The 23,566-nt window shown below is 50.0% G+C and overlaps 1 protein-coding gene and 1 non-coding gene across 2 annotated transcripts; one reads left to right on the forward strand and one right to left on the reverse strand.

Moving 5' to 3' along the window:
• Window positions 1-3,419: 3,419 nt before the first annotated feature.
• LOC143426400 (nose resistant to fluoxetine protein 6) lies at window positions 3,420-23,566 on the reverse strand. The gene is made up of 13 exons (XM_076899840.1): window positions 23,356-23,566; window positions 16,854-17,291; window positions 13,959-14,155; window positions 12,596-12,804; window positions 6,920-7,167; window positions 6,662-6,832; window positions 5,975-6,068; window positions 5,769-5,888; window positions 5,523-5,688; window positions 4,827-5,002; window positions 4,395-4,524; window positions 3,764-4,081; window positions 3,420-3,545 (listed from the first exon to the last, which is right to left on the reverse strand). The coding sequence occupies exons 1-13, from the start codon at window positions 23,564-23,566 to the stop codon at window positions 3,420-3,422; spliced, it is 2,604 nt and encodes an 867-aa protein (XP_076755955.1).
• Window positions 20,680-20,762, forward strand: Trnal-cag (transfer RNA leucine (anticodon CAG)). Its single transcript has one exon. It is a non-coding gene; the product is annotated as a tRNA-Leu (tRNA).

Here is a 23,566-nt window from a genome sequence, read left to right on the forward strand (position 1 = left end):
CTTTTCGAGGTTGATCAATATGGGTGCGTGCGCGTTGAACGGTTGCCCGCGGAGGGACCTCCAATGATCAATGCGTTATTAAACGTCTGGGCAACGGCGGGTCTAACATTCTGCTGATCGTTGGAACGCTGATTCGATGGCGTCGTGACAGCGACGAGAACGAAACGCGTGTGCGATTGTCCACGCGGCTGACAATCTGTGTCCGCGAGATCGCTCGTGAAACGGACCGGATGCCGAGGACTCGTACCATACGTGACATCGAACTCGAATGGCCGCGCAGGTATTCACCCCTTTGACGAGTCGGCCGAGAACAGCCCCAGCGTTTCGACTGGCACGTCCAGTCGAACTTTGGTAAATCGAATCGAGCCAGCAATCGCGTGGCGATCGGTAGAGACGCGTGTTCGTCGTTCGTTTCGTCGCAGCGATTATCGTCAGCTCGTTAACCGGGCGACGTTCGGTTAATAACTCGTCACGCGGCAATTTCGCGGGTTTAATCGCGAGAAGTCCGTTAATTTGGCCAGGATTTCGAATTGAATTCGAACGGGGAGGCAGTTTGGAAGCTACACGCTGCCGGCTGTACGCGTAAATCGAGCCGAGCGATGTGTACGAATGCTCGCTGTTGTATTAGCATTAGACTCTGGCTGGACTGCGCCGATTAACCGTATCTATTTGCTCGAATACAAATTGCACGCTGCGGCCTCCCTCGATTTGCACTCGATTTTCATTAATGCGCCTCTGAATCAATTCACGACGCTTTCGCCGTTGCGTTCAAAGTCTCTGCGCTCGAAATAAAGAAGAAACCTTCGATGCAACCGTAATTAATTCAATTCATCCAACGTCCCAATGTCGTAGTTAATCACCAGCGAGAATTGTTCGCAGATTTCCACGACAGACGAGGCTAAAGTGACTTTAGTCGCTGGTTAATCGATCGAAATTTATCGGAATTTTATCCGTCCGGAAATTATAATATTCCACGACCTGGTTCCAAGTAAAAACTACAAAAGGCAACGTTTTCATTCTACGCAGCGCAGCCAAATAAAACAGCGAGTAGAAGAGTCAACCCCGCGAAAGGTTGCAGAATTCCACGATCCTCGCTCGAGCCCGCCATCGCGGTTTTCACTAGCTGCCCCACATCGATTCGCAGCCAATTATAAACCTGGAATTCTTTTGTCGAGCGTTCGTCACGGTTATTCGCAGGGGAAGATTCGAAAGTCGACGTTGTCACGAAGACGCGCTGAATTGCATTCTCGAGGAATTTCGAGTCGAGGCTCGAGGGTCTCGCGAAAGGGGCTGGAAAATGGCGGACAAGAGTCGCGGCAGTGGATCACGGAGGGACAGTCGCGACGCGATAATCGCGTGGACAGGCTTCGTACGACTGTAATTGACGGGACGTTAATTGCATTACTAATCGGGTGTTTCCGTGCATGAAGCGTCGCGTAAAGATCGGATGCGCGTGCAGAAATACCACTGGCGGAATTATACCGCGCTCGCTTTTTGCCAGCTTCCCTTTTTCCCCCTTTTTTTCGCCACGCTGTTGTCTCACCCTTTTCCTAGAATATATTCGCTTTTTTTTTCAAGCGGCGCAACTTTTTTCCCGAAGGAAAACACGCGCGAGGTTCTAACAACGTTGCAGAAACGGAGGAATTCTTCTCGAGCGCATATTTCAGATAAACCGAATCGCTCTAATGTCTTTTTTTACTGTCGCTTCAGGCGTATTGTTAATAACTCCGCGTTTTATCTACATCGCTCGAGCGACACTTTCCCCGGTATACATCGTCGACTGAATTCCTGTTTCATTTGTTCCCTCTTTGTCGTACAACTAAAAATGCTCGATTAAAATTGCGACGCGTGGTATCCGCCGAAATTTTACGGGACGAACGATCGACAAAGGCGTGAATGGCGATTAAAAACGTTGCGAAATTGTTATTTCGAAGAATTGAAAAAATGTTGGTATTCATTTCCGTGGACGATTTGACAGAGAAACGTCACACTGGATTCTAATTGGGATCAAAATACTACAAAATCGTGGACTATTATTAGAGAATGTGAAACAAGTATTCGCGCATCTCTTCTTTCTGTCCAGCTACGAGCTTTTACTCTCTGAACGTGGTACAATACGGTTCTATTTACCTCGTTTCGTGTTTCGTCGATAGAGAGTTAACAAAATGCTCGACGTACGAGAGGAGAACGTATCGCTATTTATAAAATGAAACGCTCGATTGATCGGGATATTTTTTTTTTTTAGACGTGCACGCTGTTTAAAATACAATCGTCTGTGCGCGTACAATTCGAGTTTTCGATTTCCGTTGTTTCGGCTCGATTCGCCGAGTAAATAGCGCGGCGACGCCTCGATACTGTTTATCGAGGTCCACGTCGAACTTTTCTCATCGCTCGCATCGCGAACGTTCGCGCGATGCATCTATTCACGGTCAACGGTGAACGAATGCCATCGAGATCGTGTAAAGTAAAACGGGAGGTGCTATTGTCTCGTGGACGCCCCGGAAGCAAAGTTTCCAACGCGAACGATCGGAGAAACATTTTTCTATCGAAACGTTCCGCCTTTCGTCGCGTTTCATTTCGATTACTGAGTTCGTTACCGAGCGCCTTCGCAAACTGCGATTGCGTTTCACGGGAAATTGTTTAACGATCGAGCGAGAGTTTCTAAAACGCGAATAGTACTACTGTAACAGCTAGAAATATACGCGACGTGCAATTTCGTCGTTAACAGAGACGCGTTGCAAAGGCAGCGAGTATTTTTAATTGACAGCGCGCGTCGCGACGAGCCGTATTTCAAGAACGAAGCCAGCTACAAAAGCATCTCTGGCAACAACAAGTTGCCTGCGTTCTTGCGTCGCGGCTGGGTAATTGATCTACAGTCACTCGCGTTAAGAAATCAACGGACAGCGATTTAATTTCGCATTACATAGCGCTGTGTTAGTAGCCAGCGCGCGCAAATTACTTTTCTTCATCGACGGGTTTCAGACTCGCCACTCCTGCGTCGAACTACGACTATTCGAATTTCCTCCGAGACGATCGTTAAGAATAAAAGTAAGAACACCACTGGCATCGCGTGCGGATATTAAACGCGAGGTATGAATTGCACGAGAGGAATCGTGAACGAAACACCGCGAACGTGACGTTCGCGATCGAGTCTGCGATCCTGAGGAATAATTCCCGACGGGACTTGGTCGCAAGGAAAACGGCTCCTCCGTCGAGAATGGAGGTTTTACTTTCGTCTGAAAACATCCGGTGCCTCCCTTTCTCGTTCCCTTCGCCGGAAGGGCTATGGCTAGTCCCTGGAACAAGGGACGGAAGAGGAATCGATAACAGGCCGCTTGGTAATATCTCCATAGCGAGGGAACGATCGACGCGTCCATTATTTACCGTCGATCGTCCGGCACACCGCGGTCCATCTTCCTCTACCTTAACCTCTTCTTCGAGACGAAGGCGATCTTGAGCAGGTTGACCACTGGCGCTTCGAGCGTGATGGAAATGCAGAACGAGGCCAGGTACGAAGCGACCAGATTGCCAAAGTAGAGGACCAGCTTGAAAAGGTAAACGAACATAAGTTCTTCGATCCTTTTAATATACGGAACGCATTCGAATCGATCGAAAAAGTGGCTCGTAAATCCCAGTAGACCGTGAACAGTACTCATCGTTGCATCGATCTTTCGTTATCGAAATCTTACAGAGCCCTTTCTCGATCGTTTCACGTGCAAGAAACGCGATGGTAGTCGTTAAACACCAAGAAAGAGAGACCTACCACGATATTGTTGTGAAGATGCAAAGGGCCATCCATCTGGTTAGCAGTAACCGTCATGATGACGGGGTGCACCAAGTAGGCGCAGTAAGTCAGCCTCGATAACGGGTACATCAGCCTGAGCGATAACAAGCCGTCAACGATTCTGGCGGATCCGGTGCAGCATTGAATCACGATGAAAGAGACGCCAATCGCCCAGGCGGTGTGCCCGAAGGCGGCGTACGCCGAGCTGATCGGTACCGTTAAATTTCCGGGGTAAAGACCGTAAACCAGCGAGAACATTACCCCACTGGATAATATCCAGCCGATCGTCCTCGCTGCCTGTAATTTATTCGTGGATCTGAAACTCTCCTCGTTAATCCTTTCGACGGCTCGCGGATAATAACGACTCGATCCTCCGTTCGGATGATTTTATCAATTAGGAGACGCGGTGTGCGCGTGTGTGTGGACGCGCGAAACTTCCGACAAGAGTCTGATATTCGCGCTCGAATCGAGTTCTGTTGGCTGAGCGATTCATCGGAGACTCGTTTCGGGGGGAGCTTTCTGATTCCGCGAAGTTTAGATGGGAATTCGTATCCCGCTCGGAGAGATCGAGTTTAATACCCGGCGGAATGTTTTTACCCGAATTGCTTACCAGCGGCAATTTCAATTTGCAATTCGTCTTGAAGAGAACGTAACCCGTTATGATGCCGACGAAGTAGGGGCCGGCTCGTAGCCAGGGTTTGTCGTACAGCTCGTCGAAAAGGGCGAACGGCTCCTGGATCCTGGAACAGAGAGCAAAGAGAATATTAGACTGTAGGAAGTTGGTTGCACTCGGCTAAGTGGGGCTGCCAGTGGAAATTGCAGCGCCTCCCTAAATCATTGTAATTGCTGGATAATTGCGTTACAACCGGCCAACGGAGGAACTCTGCCCGTTTAATTATTACAGAATGGGGTCCGCGGTTTTTAGCAAATTTAAAAACGACCCGTCGCCGTCGCCCTGAGAAACGAAGAACGAAACGAGACAGCTTCGGTATTAAACGAGCACGCTCGATTAAACAGCTATTAATATTTAAAGGCTGATTACCTGGCCACGTAATCGTTGGAGTAAGCCACGGAGAAGGTCGTAAACCACGAGGAGACGATTAGCATCAGGACCACGATGACAATTGCCTTTAAATATTTAATGGACAAAAGAAGCAGAAGTATTCCAAGAACGTAGAACTGCGTGTCGTTCGCCATGTACCAGCTCCACAGCATACACTGGAAAGTTGTTAATCAGGTATTCATCGGATAATCGCGTCAAGGTTTACCCAGCGCGGATTAGGTCGCGCGCGCGCGAAAGTGTCGGAAAATACTTGCTCCATGGATAATCTTCAGGTGAAGAAAATCGAAAACGACGACGTTCGGTTGCTTCGACAGCCTCTTCGATCAACATCGAAACGTTAAATAGATTAGACTGTACAAACGTATGAAAACCGGGTGACTGGCTAACCCGCGCGACGATAAACCAAGCTTTTCCGTCTGCAATGAAATTAATGAAATCGATTCGGGGATAGTTGGACATTCCGCGATGCCCCGCCACACTTGGGAACTTTCTCCGAGCGATAGAATTAATTATCGGAAAACGATCTAGACGCGGACACCTTCGCAGTCTGGGCTGGCCTCGGCTCATATTTCCCAGCTGGAAATTTCGCTTGGCGATTTTCCGTTCCCCTCTGCGACCGTGTCGCCCGTTCGGTCCAGCACGAATGAGAAACGAGGATGAAAAAAAATGCCTTACCATCTCCTTGCGCGGGTAGAGCGAGTTGAGGTAGAGCGCGTTCCTCCACCAGAACTTCTCGCAAGTGATGTGGTCAATGATGGCGGAAGTGAACACGGTCCTCGACAGGGTGTGCTTGATGGCGATCTCGTTTATCCCCAGGACAAAGAGGTAGGCTGGCGTCAATCTTCGCGAAACGAGGTCAAGACAGGTCAGTCACGATCCGCGAGCATCGAGTTCTCGTCGATAAAATTCGACTCTACTTGCCTGATAAATCTGTAGAGGATCATGACGACGAATTTGCTCGAGCAGGTCTTGAAGAAGCTGTCCGAGTCGTTTTTCAAGCTTCCGGAAGATCGATAGAAGAGAATCGTGACGAGGAGGCCGCTGAAAGGGTCGCGTTCGTTGTGGATTCAATCGCGGAGGTGGAGGGGTGAAAGAGAATATGATCGACGGACAGATAGATCGCTTACCTAATGAAGAAGAACGTGTCCACCGAGAAGGTGGCGTTGCTGATCGTTTGGAACATGAAATTCCGCTCTGTCACCGTGCGCAGTGTCTTGTTCTCTGGAAATCGCGATAGAGAAAGTCATCATCCCGGGGAATTACCGGTGAAAGTCTCGCTCGGATCGATTACGATGGCCCAGGGAAACCGGTACGTTCCGTTACATCATAATAAGTTAAACGCGAAGTCGCGCGCTGGCAGCCTCGATCGCTACGTGTCACGGTTTAATTCCAACATCGAACTGTACCCACGCAGAACTAATTCGTATCGAGGTCTGAAACGTTCTTTAATTAGACAGCCTTCCGTACCGCTTCTTCCGCTGCGAGGGAATTATTCACCCCGTTCAATCCGACCGAGTTAACCGTCTATCGCCCCCTCTTATTTCGCCCTATTGAATTCCATCTCGCCTCGTTGATTACGACTCTCAGTGTCGTTGAACGCGACACCGTGATCGCGGTAATTAGCGTCCTGACCGGTATCCCTGTAAATTGCGCCCGTCGGAAAAACTAGTCGAGTTTCGTCGCGTCGAGTAAATGACAAGTCGAGGCTGGACTCTGCGACGAAGATCGAGATTTTTCATTCGAACGAGGATCGTAACCTTGTCTTTGAGACGAAGGACAGGGGAAAGGAGAGGTCTATTAGAGGTAGACGTTACCAGCGATCGAGAAAACTTGAAGGTAGGTGTGCACCATGACGACCCATCCCAGCGAGAACACTCGCAATCCGTGCAAGCACGTGAGGCTGTCCCTGGCCGCTGGGTCGGTGCTAATGATCTTGCTACCGTTCGCGATAGGGTTGAAGGCCATCAGACACGTGAACCACAGCCCTGGAAGAAAGGATCGAGGAGAAAAACCGGTGTTAAAATCCGTGGTATCGTTGTATAACGGCGAAGGGGATCGTTCGAGACCAGCACCTTTCTTGCACTCCTTTTTCGGGTGATCAGGTGGATCCGGCCGCGAGCCCTTCCCCTTCTCGATCAGCTCCTCGCCGTTCTCTTTGATCATCCCGCGGTCCTGGCCCAGATTTTTATTCGAGAAGTTGCTCAGCCTCTCGTTGTTGTTCGACACGCTCGAGGACTCCACGTCCTTGGCATTCGGCGGGGCCCTGTACTCGCAGATCGTGGCGCAGAGCATCAGGAACGCAATCGCGCCCGCGATCCCTCTGAAAAAACGGACGTCTCGCGTGACACGCGGAAATACGACAGAAAATCGCGAGATAATTTCGTCCGTGGACCGATTATACCTCGCAGTCGTCTCTTTATAACGATGATAATTTAATAGACCAGTTCCTTTTTCCCTCGGACAAATTTACATTCGTTTTATGCGGCTGAAATTGCACCGGGTAAGTAAAGCGACGCGTTAAAGCGTGCATATATTAAAAGGTGAAATTAATGGCAGCGACCGCTAAGCCGCCCTTAAATCATAACGATACGGGGAACTTTCTCACCGGTTACCACGCTCTTCCTACCAGAGGCGTCTCTCCTCCTCCAACGTTTAGTTACTCGCTTTAAAATTTCATTAACCGACATTGCTGCGTCTATTCGTTCTCTTTTGAACAAATGATTCCATATCACGAAATCGGATGAAGTATGAGGCTGTGAATGGCGCTGTTGAAATCGTACTTGTTACTCCTTCGTCGTTGTTAGTAAAAAGGGCTCGAGAATGCTTATCCTCGATGGTATGGCATAACAGTCCGGATGGATTAATCCTTTCGCGTTTACGTACATTCCAGCACTGAAGGAAAGCTAATCCTCGAAATGGGCTTGTTCGAACGTAAACACCTGCGTGTCTAATTAATGTCTCGGGAAATAAATCACCTTGCTTATTCTTAATTGCTGCGCTTTTTTCCATCGATCCGGACGGTATTCTTCGCTAATCTTCGCGACGTTTCTGCGTTCGACAATTTACTAAATGATCGACGATCGGATAATTGCGACGCAAAGTTAATAAGCTTTTCCCTTGATTGAAAACGTCCGACGCGTCGCTTGTTTATCTTGTCTTTCTGATAAAAAAAAAACGAATGCGAAGCTTTTTGGAGCATTAAGGAGGCGATCGAAGGGATGGAAACCGATGTGGATAACAGAAAACCAATAGAAGAAGTTGCGATCGCGTTCCAACTCTACGAAATGGTCCCCATTAAATCGAAGCACCTCCACAATCATTACCTGTCAACGATGAGTTTACGTCGGCTGCAAGGACTGGTAACGACTGAATCGTCGCAACCGGAAATCGCCCGTTTCGGAGTCCATTTTCGAGCTCGCGACTCCTCGCGGAACCGTATCGTCTAATAAACGCATCCACGATCCGCTAACCGAGTCTGTTACACGATTTATCAGCCACCTAGTCCCTCCTATTTTTTCAGTTTCCCTGGCTGGAGAGAAAGTAGACAATAAATAACGCCCGTATTACTCTATCCCAGTTTTTCCAGACGCCTGGCGGGCAACAGACGAGGAGCAGAAGAGTCGCGGCGGGGGTTCGATCGAGCCGGATGTTCGATAATGACGGGGGACGTAGCAGCAAATTGGTAACGTCGGATGGGATATTTATTCGCGTCCGACGAGCAAGGTATTTCGAGCTCTCGAACGAGGATCGAACTCTTTCTGGCAGAACGAACCGACGGACAAGTTTTTCTCCCCCTCTGGCTTCAACCAACTCGATTCGCGCGAAACAATTGGAAGGCAATCGCGTACAAAGCTTGTCTCGTCCAACTAGCGCCTCGTATTCGTCCCGAGTTCTCCTCGAACGTAAAACAAAGCCGTGGATAGACTGGAACCACCACGAGAGCTCGTCGTTCCGTTTCTCGAAAGGCGTTGGTGGCCTCCGTTAACGCGTTACTCGGAAGGCAGCCGCGGTCGAAGATCGCGTTCCTCTTCGACCCACCGCCGTTGCATCCCTCGGGGGTGCAACCGCTACGCGGCGGTACAAATTTTCAATTTACCCGTAAATTGAACCGCGCGCGATCTATCCCACGAGGAATCGAAAAGCTAACGCGTTACGTTCCGTTTTTTCGAGATACCCCAAGGTAAATGGTCGACGAGGATTCTCTGGCTGTTCCCATATTTTGCGTTTCAAGGAAAGGACCTGGTCGCGCTCCCCATTCTGTATATACGTGTATATACCCTTTGGTATATTACTTGCAAATGAAAGACCGTGGAAATGGGGGTTCCCTTCCGGATGATACGGAAAAATGCTCGCACGGTGTTATTCATAAATTTAAATTATCCCACTGGTGGTGGTTACATTTTCCAATTGCAGCCGCGCACTCTGTTTGGGTCATTTTTGCATAATTAAACGGTACTCGATTACACGCGTATTATTACCTGCGCATCCGTTCGCGTAATCGAAACAAATCGTCGCGTCCGCGCGTAATTTTTCATAGACGAAACGAATACGAATCACGTTGGTCCACGCGACGAATAAACGGCGCTAACAACTACGCCTTTTTATTTCCGCTATTCGAATCGAATTTCGATGTCTGCTCGTCGATTCGACGCGTCGATTGACGGGACGGTAACCGATATTTCTGTTGGAAACGTCGAGGGGATCGGGGAACGGCGAACGAGCGTGCGTGCAGTTTCGCGTGCCGACGCATTCAGGCTTTCTATGATCTTGCGTAATACGAAGGCGCCACGTGCAACGATGCACACCTGTCGATACGCGCGTCCCAGCGGATTTCCAATCGAATCGAGGGCGTCGGGTGAGCTCCAGGCTTCTACCTCGAGCGCTCGATTCGAGAGCTTCAACCCTGCAGCCGCGCGATGTAAACACCGGCAGCGAGTGCAACGCGCTCGTTGCGTAATCGCGGCGAACCGGTTCGCCGATTCATTGGGAGTGGCCGCTGTTCGAGTCTTCTAGTACTACAAAACTCAGGATGCGCGAGCCTGTGCGAGTTAGCTTTTAGAAAATTTACGCACGTTCGTTGGAAAACGAGTCCAACGTGGAGCGTGGAGAGAACGCTCGACGCCTCTGATTCCGTGCTCGCTTATTAAAGTACAAATCGTGGCCTTGATCTTAGAGCAAAGTTCGAGCGCGCGCCGCGACCTTTGCGCGGGGAGCCTGACGGTCGCATCGAAATCGGGCCATTAGATTGTTACTCGCCTTGGTACCTGTACCCGCGACTCTAGCGTTGCAGTTAATATGCATCGCGTGCAAGGACGCGACGAGGTGCGAACTTCTATTAATAGTGGAGACCAGGTTAACGATGACGTAAGCTGTAGCTGGAGTCGAGTTGCGGACCGGATGCTAAGGCATCCTCTGGCTCCTACCTCGAGCGGTTCACTGGTACCAGGAAACGATCGCGACGCTCGCATATTCCAGATCGATGTTCACTCGCGTTCAACGAGAGCTTTCTCCATGATATTTACTCGATCAGTGATCTTTGACTCGAAACGATGGCTCGTTGGCATGCGCCACGGATAATTCTGCTCGAAGAGTCCATTATGTAGCTCGCAGTGCCCAGTCGAAGCTCGAGGAAGTTCGAAATAAATCGTCGAGGAACGGAAGCGGCTGATTAATCACCATCGATCGGTGGAACGAGCGTCGAGCGTAATAATGCAAAATGCATTTGGCGGCGATTACCAAACTCCCGCTTTCTCCTGCTCTTTCCTCGACGTGACGCAACGCGCCTCGCTGGCTTTTGATTCGGCCCGTGCAACCGGCGAGAGGATCCCCAGCCAAGATATTTTCGGAGCGCGCGCGTTTCTTTCAGGGAAAAGTCTCTCCCGGCGGACTTTCCAACTCTCCACTGTACCAGCGATGCAACCGACGAGCTGCAGAGCCGCGTGGCGCAATCCCCTGTCGGTTTTGCAAAAAAAAAGAAAAGCACTCTTTCTAACATCACCGCGCGGACACGGCGAATTGCAGACGCCTAGTTGTGCAAGTAGACCAACGCGATCTGCGTCCAACGCGGCTGACTTCTGTCTTTTTTACTCCCCCTTTCGTCACCCTTCTGCCTTAGCTCCGATTATTCCGCGCTCGTTGATGTAATCGTCCTTCTGTCGCGTTTCGATGCAACTGTGACACGGCTTGCGCAACGCCTCCACGAGGTGTGCTCGAGCGGACAGCTTTTTCTTCCGATTTGTCGAAAGTGGAACGGACGCTGCTGCGTATTCGCGATCGCAACGATCGACTCGTGCGATCCGATAACTGACTGGTTCGCGATCTACGCGGGACGGATCGTTGCTAATTTCGCGTGGAAAGTGCACGCGTGTGAAAGTACACTCGTACGCAAGCACCTGCATCGCGATCGGTCGTTGAACGCTCTAATCTACATACACCGACGTATTAATTGGCTGCCGTCAGGCGGACTTGCGACTCGTCGCGTCGTCGAGTTTAATAAAAATCCAATCCATTAAACACGGACACTGCGAGGTAAACGCAGACTCGTCGAGTAATGAACGCGGACGGCAGAGGATTAACCCTGATTCTAAGACCTAAGGAAGAAAGTCGACCGTCCGTGGAATTATGCACGCGTACGAGATTAAAGTACAGCGGCGCGTTTCCTTTGCGCGACTCGTTTAAAGAGTGGCCGCGTGTTTGATATTTAAATAGCACAGGGGAAAGGGACACGTTCGTTTTGCCAGGCGAATCTCGTGGTATCGAGTTGGTACACTCCGATCGAATAATTGGGCAGACTTTTCCTTACGTAAGACACGTTAGAAGGTATCGCAACTATTGTCGCAATTTAACTAGCCGTACCAAGAATTTTAGCGGTCTGTTACGTGAACGTGTGTGCAACCCGTTTCTGTTTATCGAAGTGAACGCAACCATTGCGCAAATTCCGGTCGCGCGACCGGGGACACCGCGACAGCGGCCGTATTTTCATCCGCCATTTGCGTACACATTCCGCGGTATTTCTTAATTGCCGCACATTTTCCCGCGGAAACGATCGGTGGGCGCCACGAAAATAAGACCAACTATTATTTTATCGTTACTTCGCGGCAGCGTAAAACGCGTGAAACGTAACGTACGAGGCCTCGAGTGGACAATTCAAAATGGCGGTCGACACTTACGAGCCGAGCGGCTGCATAATTCGATGGCTCGTTTTTACTCGAACGACTCGCAGCTCGCACGCAACAGCGTCGCGAGTAAATAGTTCATCGGATTAATCGCAGATCCGTGTCGTTCTTTAGCCGTGGAAATGTTTGGCTTGCGAAACGTTTGATCGTTTAACGTGGAACGCTACGAGGCTTGCGACAGCGGAAAATTGATTCAAAGATGAAGCACTCGCGAAAGGAAGCACGGGGAGCAGACAGTCCTTTTAAGTTCACCTTTGTGACCGTCTTACGGGAGATCCGCTCGGAGAAGCATAAAAGAAAGCGTGCGCGCCTTTGCACAAATTCAATGCGCACGCTTAAATAATAAAAGAAGAAGCTCGCGACGGAGTTGAACGGAAGCAATTGGAAGATAAGCTTCGAGGAACGTTTCGAGTGGCAGCAAGTGGAAGCAAATGGAAAAGATGTCGGATAGTTAATTAAGTGGCAGAAAGAAAGGGAGAAAGAGGGAAAGACAGTATGGTGGAAAATTTGGTTCCCTCGGCTGATTTAGCGGCACGAGTGGGCAGGGTAGGAAAAACTTTTTGCATTACTTACAAGAGGACGTACAGCTTGGGATCGCGCCAGGGGCTGTAATCGTTGGAGGGCACAGGTTTCACCGCAACGATGTGAATCTTCGGCCCAGAGGATCGATAGGTCGTATTGCCCTCGCGTTCGACGCGATCCGCGTTCGCCCTCAGCATCGAGGTCAGCGATGCCTGCGAGCAGGTAGCCGGCAGACAGAGACCCAGAAAGACTTGACGTGGCTGAAAGCGAATTGTCTTTGTTCAACAGAAAAAAAAAGAAAAAAACAAGAACTGACGAAGCTTTAGGGTTAATCACACTTTGATATTCGCGCGCGTCTCGTTACCCGTACTTTGCGTCGTGATTTGCAAGTTCCCTTAAAACAGGGAAGGACGTAAAGGGAATTTCACTTCTTTCGCGAGCTCTCCTTTAGCTCGTCCTTTTCTTTTTTTGCTTGCGAGTTTTCCAGCCTTCCGCTCGCTTCTCGCGACGTCCCGTCGGCTGCGAAAGTCACGCCGCGGGTACAAACTTGTCTGACGTAAGCCGGACCTCCGCAGTGGTAATCTGGCCAGGACCGAAGGATTTGTGCCGGTTCGTGATAAGTGTACAGAGAGTCTTTGGCAACATTTTAGGGGATTTCGAGGAACAACGACACTGTCACGGAACATTAACCCGTGGTTGTATCTGGTACGCTCGCTAGCTCTGGTAAAGCGAGCGCAGTTAGATTTCCCAAGAGCCGCGTGTTCTCGCAGTTCGAGACCTTCGAGACTAGCCTTTGAAAGAATGATACGCCATTGTCGCGCCAATCACAACGTTGGTCCCCGATAATCGCCGCGTATAAAGCGTCGCATGATCCGTTTAATCTGAATAGGATCGAAAGCGCCATCCTCCACGGAAAGAAAGTTCGTTCAGCAGCTGCCGCGGAACTTGCAAAGTGCTTTAAATACAATTGAAACGCTCACAACCCCGATGTTGTCTGGGTAACTATTTACTTTGAGCGTTAATGCCTCGAAACTTCCCGTGGAAATGATTTTCTTCGTTGCGCTTGGTCTGCTCGACGCGAGACCAAGGGAGACGGAGATCTGCTAATTTATATTACCCTCGTAAACGTATAATAGAATCGGTTACGTCCTGGAAGCACGCGTTTGATTAATTAGGCGCTGGCTAATTCCAGTCAGGGGACAAATGGTCCTTCGCGCGTCTCGTCGCCGCGCGTAGTACTTGGAATCATCCGTTTAATTAATCCACGTAAATCGTTCGCTGCTCGTTACAAGTCTCGCGCTGTCTGGGTTAAAGGGTGGATCGATCGAGCGAATTAGTATCGCGGATAATTTGAAAAACGAACGGAGTCGAGGACGGAGAAAATGTTGAGGCGTCAGACGACGGAGATACTTACGGAATACTCGAGCTCCTTGGGCAGAGTCAAGTACATCCTGGCAACGTGGAATTTGACCGGGTAAGGCGGTTTGTCGTCGAGTTCCTTGTGCACTCCTCCATTGGACGCGTTCAATTCCTTGCAGAGGCTGCTCGAGCCGAGCCAGAAACCGTTTCCAAAATGGAATTGAGAGGCGTAACGTCCGCTCGCGTCCGACACTGCGGAAAAAAGCTGTCGTTTAGAAATCAAACGCGATAAAGAGCGTTCTTCTGGAACGAGGCTGATAAGCGTCGTCCTTTGTATACGATCTCTCGATTTGCTTGGTGAAAAATTCTCCGTCGAACGCGAGCTAGCTTAATCCGCTACGGAAAGAGAAGCTACCCGTTGTCGCGTCTGTTTTACCAATCGACGAATATCGACCTTTTCCCTGGCTTTTACTCTCGCTTATATCACCTCCGCGATGCCGCTTTGCATCCCTCGCGTCAGCCATTTCAACGTGACGTTGCCTGCAGCTCGGAGCAATTGTTCTCGCGCGCTTCGCGCTCGTGGTTGCGCGAAATTTTGAGAGACGCAGGGTTCAATTATACAACGACGCCTGAAAGGTTCATTGCCAGTTACGTAAAACGAGACACGGTGTGCACGGGGGCAGAGAAAGTGCAGCCGTCTGTCGACTCGCGAACAAAGTACCTATCGGCGACGATGCGAATTTAACCGGACTGGCAATTTCGCGTCGATCTTGGGACTTTCGAGAGCGTGACCTGTTGCGATGTCAAAGTCGAACAATGCCGCATTACTCGACTGGTCGAGGATTTAACGCGACGATCAGAAAATACGTGGACGGTCGTTGATACGCGGCGAGGAATTTAAAATTTGTAAACGTTCCAAGAATTCGCCGACCTCCTAAATATCAGATTCGCGTGGACGGAGATACGGAGATTGTAAAACCGAGTAGCAGGCAAGATTACGTCTGACGTGAGCAGCTTGCGCGCCTCTAATATGAATTCATATGGTCGAAGAAGTAATTTCATGCTGTCCGTGTTTCTGCAGCGCCAGCGTTCCCCAATTGCTGGTCGGGGTTATCGGTATATCGACTTTCATGCTGCATTTACCGATTTTAAAGTAGCTATCACAACGCCCCACCTGGGGCTGTCCGTCGCTGTTACTGACGCGACCGCGTTCAATTTCAACTTTAAACGATCGCAGCCAAACGCGATACGATTTAAAGCGTGCGTCCCGCGATCGCTCGTGTTCGCCTCGACGCGAGGGATTCACGCTTTGCTGCCGTTTAACGCCGGAATATCCCCTGGCATTATCGACGCGAAACGCTACGCGTGTAGCCTCTTATCGCACGTTTCGACAGTAACGATACGAGATGCTACGTAAATTGGAAAGGAAACGTGTGCGCGATGCTTATAAAAATAGCAGGAACGAGAGACTCTGATCGGTAAATTAAAGGCTAGAAGAGGGAGTCGAGTGGTGTTAGTGATCGTTAAACGATCGCGCGGAGAAGCGAACAGGTACGATTTTCGCCTAGTCATTTGAGCAACGCCGATAACCCTGCGTTTGTTGCCGGAAGCAGCCGCGAATCTGGGAAATCGCGGGATTCTGAGCGCGGTCTAACCGCAGGACCGATCGATCCGCCGCTGCCTCCCGCTTTCAATCCGCCGATTGCGATCGCGTGACCTCACGCGAGGGGATTTGAACTTTGCCGAGCCAGAAAGCCGATTTATCGCGTCTTTGACATTCGAAGTTATCTCGCGGCGACCTTCGAACGCGGCGCTCCATTCACCGTGTTAAAAAGTTCCGCCATCTCTGTCCGACGCGCGAAGCCAGAGGTTTCTCGAGAGGGTTTTCAGGAAAATCGTTGAAAGTAATCACGTTAACGCACGGTAGCTCGCGCGTTCGAGCTATTTGTATCGGAGAATCGAGGCGAGTATGCCGTTCGAACGACTTCAGGTGTCACGCGAACGAGCGATACTACTCGTTGAAACGATACGCGAGAAGGGACCAAAATGGCCGCGATAAGAGCGGGCCATTGCGTAAGAAGCGTGGCGCGTTCCCGCGGAATGCGCGTCGGTAAATCAAATTATGTAAACCGTTCGCAGTTCCGCGGTATAGAAAGCAAATCCATCGATAATGCATTTTACACCGTCCGCGGGTGAATGCCACGGTTTGTGGAAGCAAGGCAATTGCGTAACCCTGGCTGGGCGTTGAATGCCACTGGTCTCGTGGAACGCGGGCGTTTCGTTCGGGTCGCAGTTAATGGAAGGGAAATAACGCGGACTTTGAACGTAACTCGGGAAGTTTAATAGCCGTCGACGCGAACACGGGCTCGAGACACGCGAAAAGTGGGATAGCTCCTATCCAGGACGCGTTGGTCAGCCTCCGTTCTGATTTACGGTAATAACCTCGCGTCCTTAACGCGGGTGCTGATATCTCACTGGGACACGGTAACAGACTGTCCTGTGCGAGTCGACTTTTTGCCTCGCCTCCTCGAATCGCTTCATCCACGGGGCAACAAGCTCGAAAGTTCGCCCTCGAGGGCGGAGGTCCAAGAAAGGAACGCGACAAAAGCACCGCCGCGCAGGCACCTTTAGCCGTTGCGCAAACGGTAGATCGTTGCTTTCGCGAAATAATTGCACATTTGGCAATCGAGCCTGCCAACGACACGCCACTCGGAAACCTAGCGAAGCGTGAGGAGTTCTCGAGGAGTTTGTTAAACCGACGGGAACACACGACTTACGGCAGGTCGCGGCCGTTCTCGAGTCGAGGAGGAAAATATTCGACGCCGCGAGTGCTGCCGTCGTCGATCGCGTAATGATAGATTTCCACGTAGGAAGGCGAAGCGGTATCGAACGGATTCGCGGCTACCTGATCGTTTACCGATCGACGCTCGAGCCACGACGCTCTACTCACTCTTCGCGGCCCACAGCTTTCCACCGTTCAGAGACTCGAGGAAGAATTCCAGCTCTTTCCTGCAATCCGCCCCGAGTTTACCAGGTACTCTCGACCACTTGAGGGGATCGTAAAGATCCGCCAGCCATTGGATACTGTTCGCGGTTCGCTCGAGCTTCTCTTTCATGAAATCGACATCGAGATCCTGACGCTCCTCTTTCTTCTCCTCGAAAACCTTCAGATGGTTCTTCCAATCCAGTTCCGGATTGTTCTTGCTGAATCCAATTAAGGGACCCTGTCTACCCTGCGTCTCTTCCTTCTCCATGTTCGCGTCGGTTCTGTTCGACGCCTCGTCACCGATCGACGACCTGTCTCGCGACTTCCCGATCCGCAGGATGTTCGACTCGTTCCGGGAGCCAGCCGCGTGCACAGCGCAGATCGACGTTAATAAAAAGTAGCCTAGAAAACGTAGCATTTTTCTTCTTATCGATTACGCAACGATCGAATTGTCTCCAGATTAAGCTCCCTGCGTTTACGATCAACTTGTCCACCGAGTCGTGTAATAAACGATGCGCGGCTCTCTTTCGGTTCTCATTTGGCTCCGTCGATGAACATTTCAGATCTCGTTTCGAGTCGCGACAATGGCTGGAGTTGCCGCGACGGCCAATTTCCTCGGTATTGTCAACAATCTAGACAGCCGAGCATGTTTGAGAACTCTTACGTTCGCGCGAACGTAACCACGTTACTCCAGATAGTTTTACGACCGCGCAGCGAGATTCACTTTCGTTTTTCACTGACCACCGGCTCGAGCCTTTCGCGCGAATGGCTCTGGTTATCCCGAGAGTTTACTTAACCGTGCGATTTCGTGAATTCGCTGTCGCTGGAGAACGTCTCGATGGTAACTGGAGCGTAGATCGATCACTGAGGACGAATGGAAAAATCGTGTCGTTATCGAGAGGACAAAGGTGGACGCGCGCACGAGGCTAAGGATCACGCACTGAATGAAGCCAGTCAACTTGGCAGTCGCGTTTACCCGTCGACGCCGGTCCTCCTTTCTCTCGACGATATACTTTACCGCGGCAAACGCATTTCCTTCTTTCGCCCCCCCGTGTAGTGTCGCGACTTATCTCTCCACCGACTCTGTCGAGCCTTCGACAGGCAGCGTGTTCCGTGTTTGGCAAATTCGCCCGCCATTTCTACCGATATTACCATCGTTCGACATTTATACCTCGCACGCGGGAACTTTCGTACGCGATAAAAGTCCCTGGCGTGTTTCGTGGACCACGGAGACGTCGAAACGCGCGGTCGCGAGACCTTCCGCTAAACTGTTACACGGGGGATTAGTTGGGCAATAATTTCCAGATATTGCACGGGAATTCGAACAGTTTTTCACTGGCGAACGGCGTGTGGAAAACGGCCAGAGGGCATTACGTTGATTACGCAAGTAACGGGCTTTGGAAGCGCTCGTTACTGCCGCGTCGTTGAATTAATGCCCGCCGCGCGGAATTACTTTTTCCACAAATACCCGCTACTTTCCCTCGACCGCTTATTACTTTTCAAGGACGGGCCCGCGTTCCCCGTACAGATTTCCATGGCGCCGCAAAAACCACCGTGGACGCGTCGACCAGTTCGGACGCAATAAAAGTGTCAAACTTTCTCACCCGTTTCGTTGCTCGCCAAGCCGCTAACCGAGTAACATCCGCGGTCCTCCGCGTCGACTCGAATGTCGTCGGAAAATGGAAAATGACTGGCTCCAACGGTGGAACGCGGGCGAACACGGAGACGCGAGCTTGTCGCGGTGGCAACATTTCTCTTCCTCGCTCGTGACGTGCCTTCTCTCCTGTCCGTTTTGTGGGTCGCGTTTTTACCGGATAAACGTGACCTATCGTCCAGGCGAATTTCCACGGAAACCGTAGGAAAAACCGCGAGGTAACGCGCGAACGTTCCGCGCGATCAGCCAGACCACCTGTTCGACGTTGCACAGCTCGTTCGAGAGGTCGAGTCGCTCGAAGGGAGCTGGCTCGAGGTGAGGTCTCGCTCGTTTAGATTTCCACCGTGAAATTGAATCCGCCGCCTTTCTCAAGCTTCCTGCAGGCTGACTAAAGTATCTGATAAGATCTTTTCTCAGTGAAAACGGCAAATAAGCGGTCTCCTTGGTGGATCCTCGCGAAACTCACCTGATAGAGACTCGCCGTAAACCGCGCCGTTCGAAACTAGCGATTAATGCTAGTTAACGCTTCTTGGATCATCGAGGATACGACCGTGGTGGATTTTCACTTTTGTTTCGCGTTTACGTAACGCGCACGCGGTTGTAAAAAACATCGCGAGCGAGTTTCGATCGTTGTACCGCGGCTCTCACCCGTTGCGTCGAACCTTGGCTGGCCTCGCGAAGGTTTCACCAAATTTCTCGATCGACGACTCGTCCCTGCTAGAATCGACCGGTTCACCGGCACGGGAACAGCCTCTCGAGGAGATCCGGTTGTCCGTTGCGCAACAGAGCTTTCTACGTGCGCGGTTAACGAGTCCGCGACCGGTCCCACCGCAGGAAACGGGAACTGGACCTCGAAGGTGCCGCGTCGCTTTATTGCCTTCGAATCGACGCGATAGCAATTTACCCCTGATTCCTGCTGACGTTCTCCGCGTATGGAACTTAACGCATCTTGGAGGCTGTCGCGGTTGTTACTCTTTTCACGCGGCTACCAGCCACTGACCATTTAGCGGATGATCTGATCGACCTATCGATTGCTGTCACTCGTTTCAAAGTAATTGCGTGGGAAACGCGTCGACGAGGGTGGTAAAGGTTTTAGGTAGAATCGAAGGGGTGGCAAGGTTTGGGTTGGAAAGTAAGCGCTCTGATGTTGTATAAGACTTTTTGAAAGTTGAGAGACCTGATGAATCGAGTCAAGTGTGAGATATGCTTTCGACAAATATTGAAACTGCATTGACTATGGAAAATTGTCTAGCGAAGCAGAGGGAAAAGCGTAAAGGGAGAGTAGCCGTACATGAGATAATACACTGAAAAATTTATACGAACGTACTGGCATCTGCAAACAGCATAAACGCGGAAGAGAAAGTTGAAGTACGAGACGGAAAAGTTTGCTATTGCGATTTCCAAATGTCCGTTTCCACGTTATTAAATTTCTCCTTTAAACTAAAGTAAGAATGCGAGCGCAGACACGAACCCAGATTTAAATCCCATGCGATTTTATCGACTTGGATGTTTGTGTCGAATGTAATTCCTAAAATCACCGCTCTAAGTTGCAAGACCAAATCTGTAGTTTTTTACATGATCGATATTTTAACGCGTGCAACGCGAAATCTCATAAAATGGTAAACATATTCTGTTCCTTATCTGAAGCCATACCACCACAAAATGTGTACCATGAACACATTATTTTATCATCGTTCACAGTGTTACCGACTCAGCGCGGACTTAAAATCATTCTGTGTCTTCTACTTGCATAGATCTGTAAGGACTATGCGAAATAACTAAACTTCCTTGAAGAAAATGAATAATAAATTAGTTTTTCACCAAGAATATAAGTGCGTTGAGTCTACTCTACACTTAATCGATGTTAAAACTAAATATAATAACAATGACAGTAAAACAGGTCTCGTCTGTATCTCGCAAACGTAGTAACATAACGCTTATACGAATCTTCTTTAAATACTCATAAAATTCCAGATGCGATGCGAGTTAAGATAGCTTTCGTACTTATAAAACAGTGCATATGATCATTTTAATTCTATTCCACTCCGAAATTAGCTTTTACTGATCTAAAATCAGATGTCTAAATATAGATACACGAAACCCGTAATCTGCAATATTTCAGACCAGTACCAACAAGTCAGGATGGCCGAGCGGTCTAAGGCGCTGCGTTCAGGTCGCAGTCCACTCTGTGGGCGTGGGTTCGAATCCCACTTCTGACAAATATCTTTTTTTTGCGTCATTTTTTGTAAGTGCTATTACATATCACACTCAATCAGACAGAGAGAGGGAAAGAAAGAGAGTCGACAGTAACGCGACAGAAGAAAAAAGAAAGAATCCGCAGCGATTAGTAGCGATCTTCGCAGATAAGCTCGAAAAGAATATCAGTCCCCACCGCGAGTAAGCATCATGAAAATATAAATTCCTACACTTTAAGTGGCACGCGTTCTCCATTCTGATATTCACGATCAGAGCTGAATGGTGGAAATAACTGTTTCGCAGCGTAAACAGTTAAAGAGGCACGAACAAGGAAGAAAGTCCGAGGCTCGATCGCCTCGCGAGGGTAGCGAGTACTGTTCACCGTTTGATCGATGACACTTCGGCGAGGATCGTCGTCGCGAATTTGTAGGATCGTCGCCGGGGTCCGTTGGAGGAGGGGAACACGAACGTGTCAGCGAATTCCTAAACGTGATCCGCCTGTTACATAGCGGCCAGCTAGCCGCACGATCCAGCCGCGAGTTCGAGATGAGCGCCGATAGGACGAGCAAGTCGTTGGTTAGTCCGCTCGCGACAATGCGACGGCCAAACGATAAAGAAGCGGTCTCGTTCCTCTCTCGTTCTACTCGCGGACTGGTCGTGCGACTCGATTTGCACGGAAAAGCATAAGGTGGCAACCGCGACGTCGACTCGCGCGACTCTCAACTTTAATAAACACGTTCGTACAGTCGTCCAAATCGTTTAATCGATCGTCTCTGCTGTTTCGTTCCGCTCTGCTGCGCCCACTGAGAGTTTCGAGGAACTTTCGAGGTACACGTCGAGGTCGAAGTCTTAAATTAAACGCTCGGTTAAATTACGACTCATTGCGCCGAACGCTTGGTTTCGAGCACTTTCAGAGGGTGACGAACAGTTTGGGTAGGCAAATTCTGCTCTCGAGACATTTTATTCTCCTTCGCAATCGAGTTACAGAAGTCATTAGTGCCAGTCTAGAGACTTTTTGATAGACACGAGAAATTTGGAGGCTGTCCATATATCCCACCGCGACATGCACATTTACGTGTTGTCTGTATACATAGAAGCGAAACGAGGAGCGACATATGGTCGTACAAGCTCGTCGAAATCCGCATCGCGTGGTCCGCGGAAACTTGTTACGCGCGAACCCTTATAAACAGTGGATTTATTGTTAACACAGGTCGACGGTGCGGTTCGATTCGGCGATCAAGATTGATGCGCGACGGGTCTGAGCGCGGATTGTTTTCACGGCTGAGGCACGTGATTCTGCAACTCTGGGACCATCTGGCGCGGAAATAGCGGTGCTACGACCGCGAGGACCCAGTTTCCAGACGTGTCGCAAAAATACCCGATAAATGTTTGATAAACGATGTCTGCACGCGCGATTCACCGCTACCGCTTCGCATTCCTCGCAATTTTCCGTACCCGTGGCCCTGCCACACTCTCTGTACGGACAATCAATCGCGAACTTGCAATTACGCGAAGCAGATGTTCGCTTGTGCGCCTTCAGAGATTGCACCGTCCAAAAAATAACGTTATTATGGCAAAAGAAACTGTTCGAATACCCACGTGTACCTATGCACGTGTACTCAGCGTTAAATCGACCGATTGGTGAGCGATGAGACAGCGAGAGTCAAGATTCGGACGAGTTTAGGGAGATCCGTCGATAGAATGCTAGATTCTGTGGGCATAGAAGAGTGGCTCGAGTGCTCTTCCGATCTGTTGTAGTACATCCAGGAATTCGATGTATCAATGACGGCTAACAGCTCGAAACGTGTAGGAAATAAGGCAAACAAGAGTGGTTCGCGAGCCAAGCGAGACTGGGATACCATTAAGCGTTACATCACCGCTTCGTTGTACGTCGGAGATGTACACGCAGCCCGTCCAGGCAATAACGCAAGTAATCGTGTCGAAGCGCGTGGATCAGAGTGCTCCGTCGATCCTCGTCGAGCAAGAGGAACAATGGAACTCCATTTCGATCGCCTCGAACAATTCGAGCCTTCGTTTCGCCGCGGAACGCCGCGGTTTGCGAATGAAGCTGGAGTAATCTGATTGCGAAGTTGATACTCGATGCAGTAGAGATACTCGATAATTGGTAAAAACGTACCTTACAAGAGTATAAATGTAGCTTGAGTTTGTAAAAAATGCATAAAAAATTATGCACACCATCGCAATAAGCTGCAAAGAGCATAAATTTACAGTAAAAGTATGAAAATTAACGAATGATGGGCTGCCATAGCGTAAAAATTGATTTTGGTAATTTGTGATCTTCGTGGGAGTGGGGATTTGACGTAGTAGGGATGTGTATATAAAAGCAGTGCGAGACTATTTTGGGAGTTTTGTACTTTTGGCTGTCGCGGTGAGAAGGTCATGGTGGGACTGAGTGGACACTGGGGGATGATTGTGGTCGGTGGTTGATGACAGTGGACAGCGGTGGAGGAACCAAGGATACTTGACACTGGTGGACGACAGTGGACAGTGGTGGAGGAACCAATGATACTGAATACTGGTGGATGACAGTGGACAGCTGTGGACGTACCAAGGGCAGTGACACTGGTGGATGACAGTGGACAGCTGTGGACGTACCAAGGGCAGTGACACTGGTGGATGACAGTGGACAGCTGTGGACGTACCAAGGGTAGTGACACTGGTGGGTGACAGTGGACAGCTGTGGAAGTACCAAGGGTAGTGACACTGGTGGATGACAGTGGACAGCTGTGGACATACCAAGGGTAGTGGCACTGGTGGGTGACAGTGGACAGCTGTGGACGTACCAAGGGTAGTGACACTGGTGCAT

This window comes from Xylocopa sonorina, chromosome 8 (genome assembly GCF_050948175.1).
Source record: "Xylocopa sonorina isolate GNS202 chromosome 8, iyXylSono1_principal, whole genome shotgun sequence".
NCBI classification, from domain to species: domain Eukaryota; kingdom Metazoa; phylum Arthropoda; class Insecta; order Hymenoptera; family Apidae; genus Xylocopa; species Xylocopa sonorina.

Bases quoted from the DNA above. Each gene is read 5' to 3' on its own strand.
- LOC143426400 (XM_076899840.1), bottom strand. From the start codon at position 23,566: ATGCACCAGTGTCACTACCCTTGGTACGTCCACAGCTGTCCACTGTCA. The intron at 14,156-16,853 runs GTGAGTAGAGCG...TTTTTTCCGCAG, and splicing joins AAAGCTGTGGGCCGCGAAGA to TGTCGGACGCGAGCGGACGT. The intron at 3,546-3,763 runs GTAGGTCTCTCT...TACCTTTTCAAG, and splicing joins ATCTTCACAACAATATCGTG to CTGGTCCTCTACTTTGGCAA.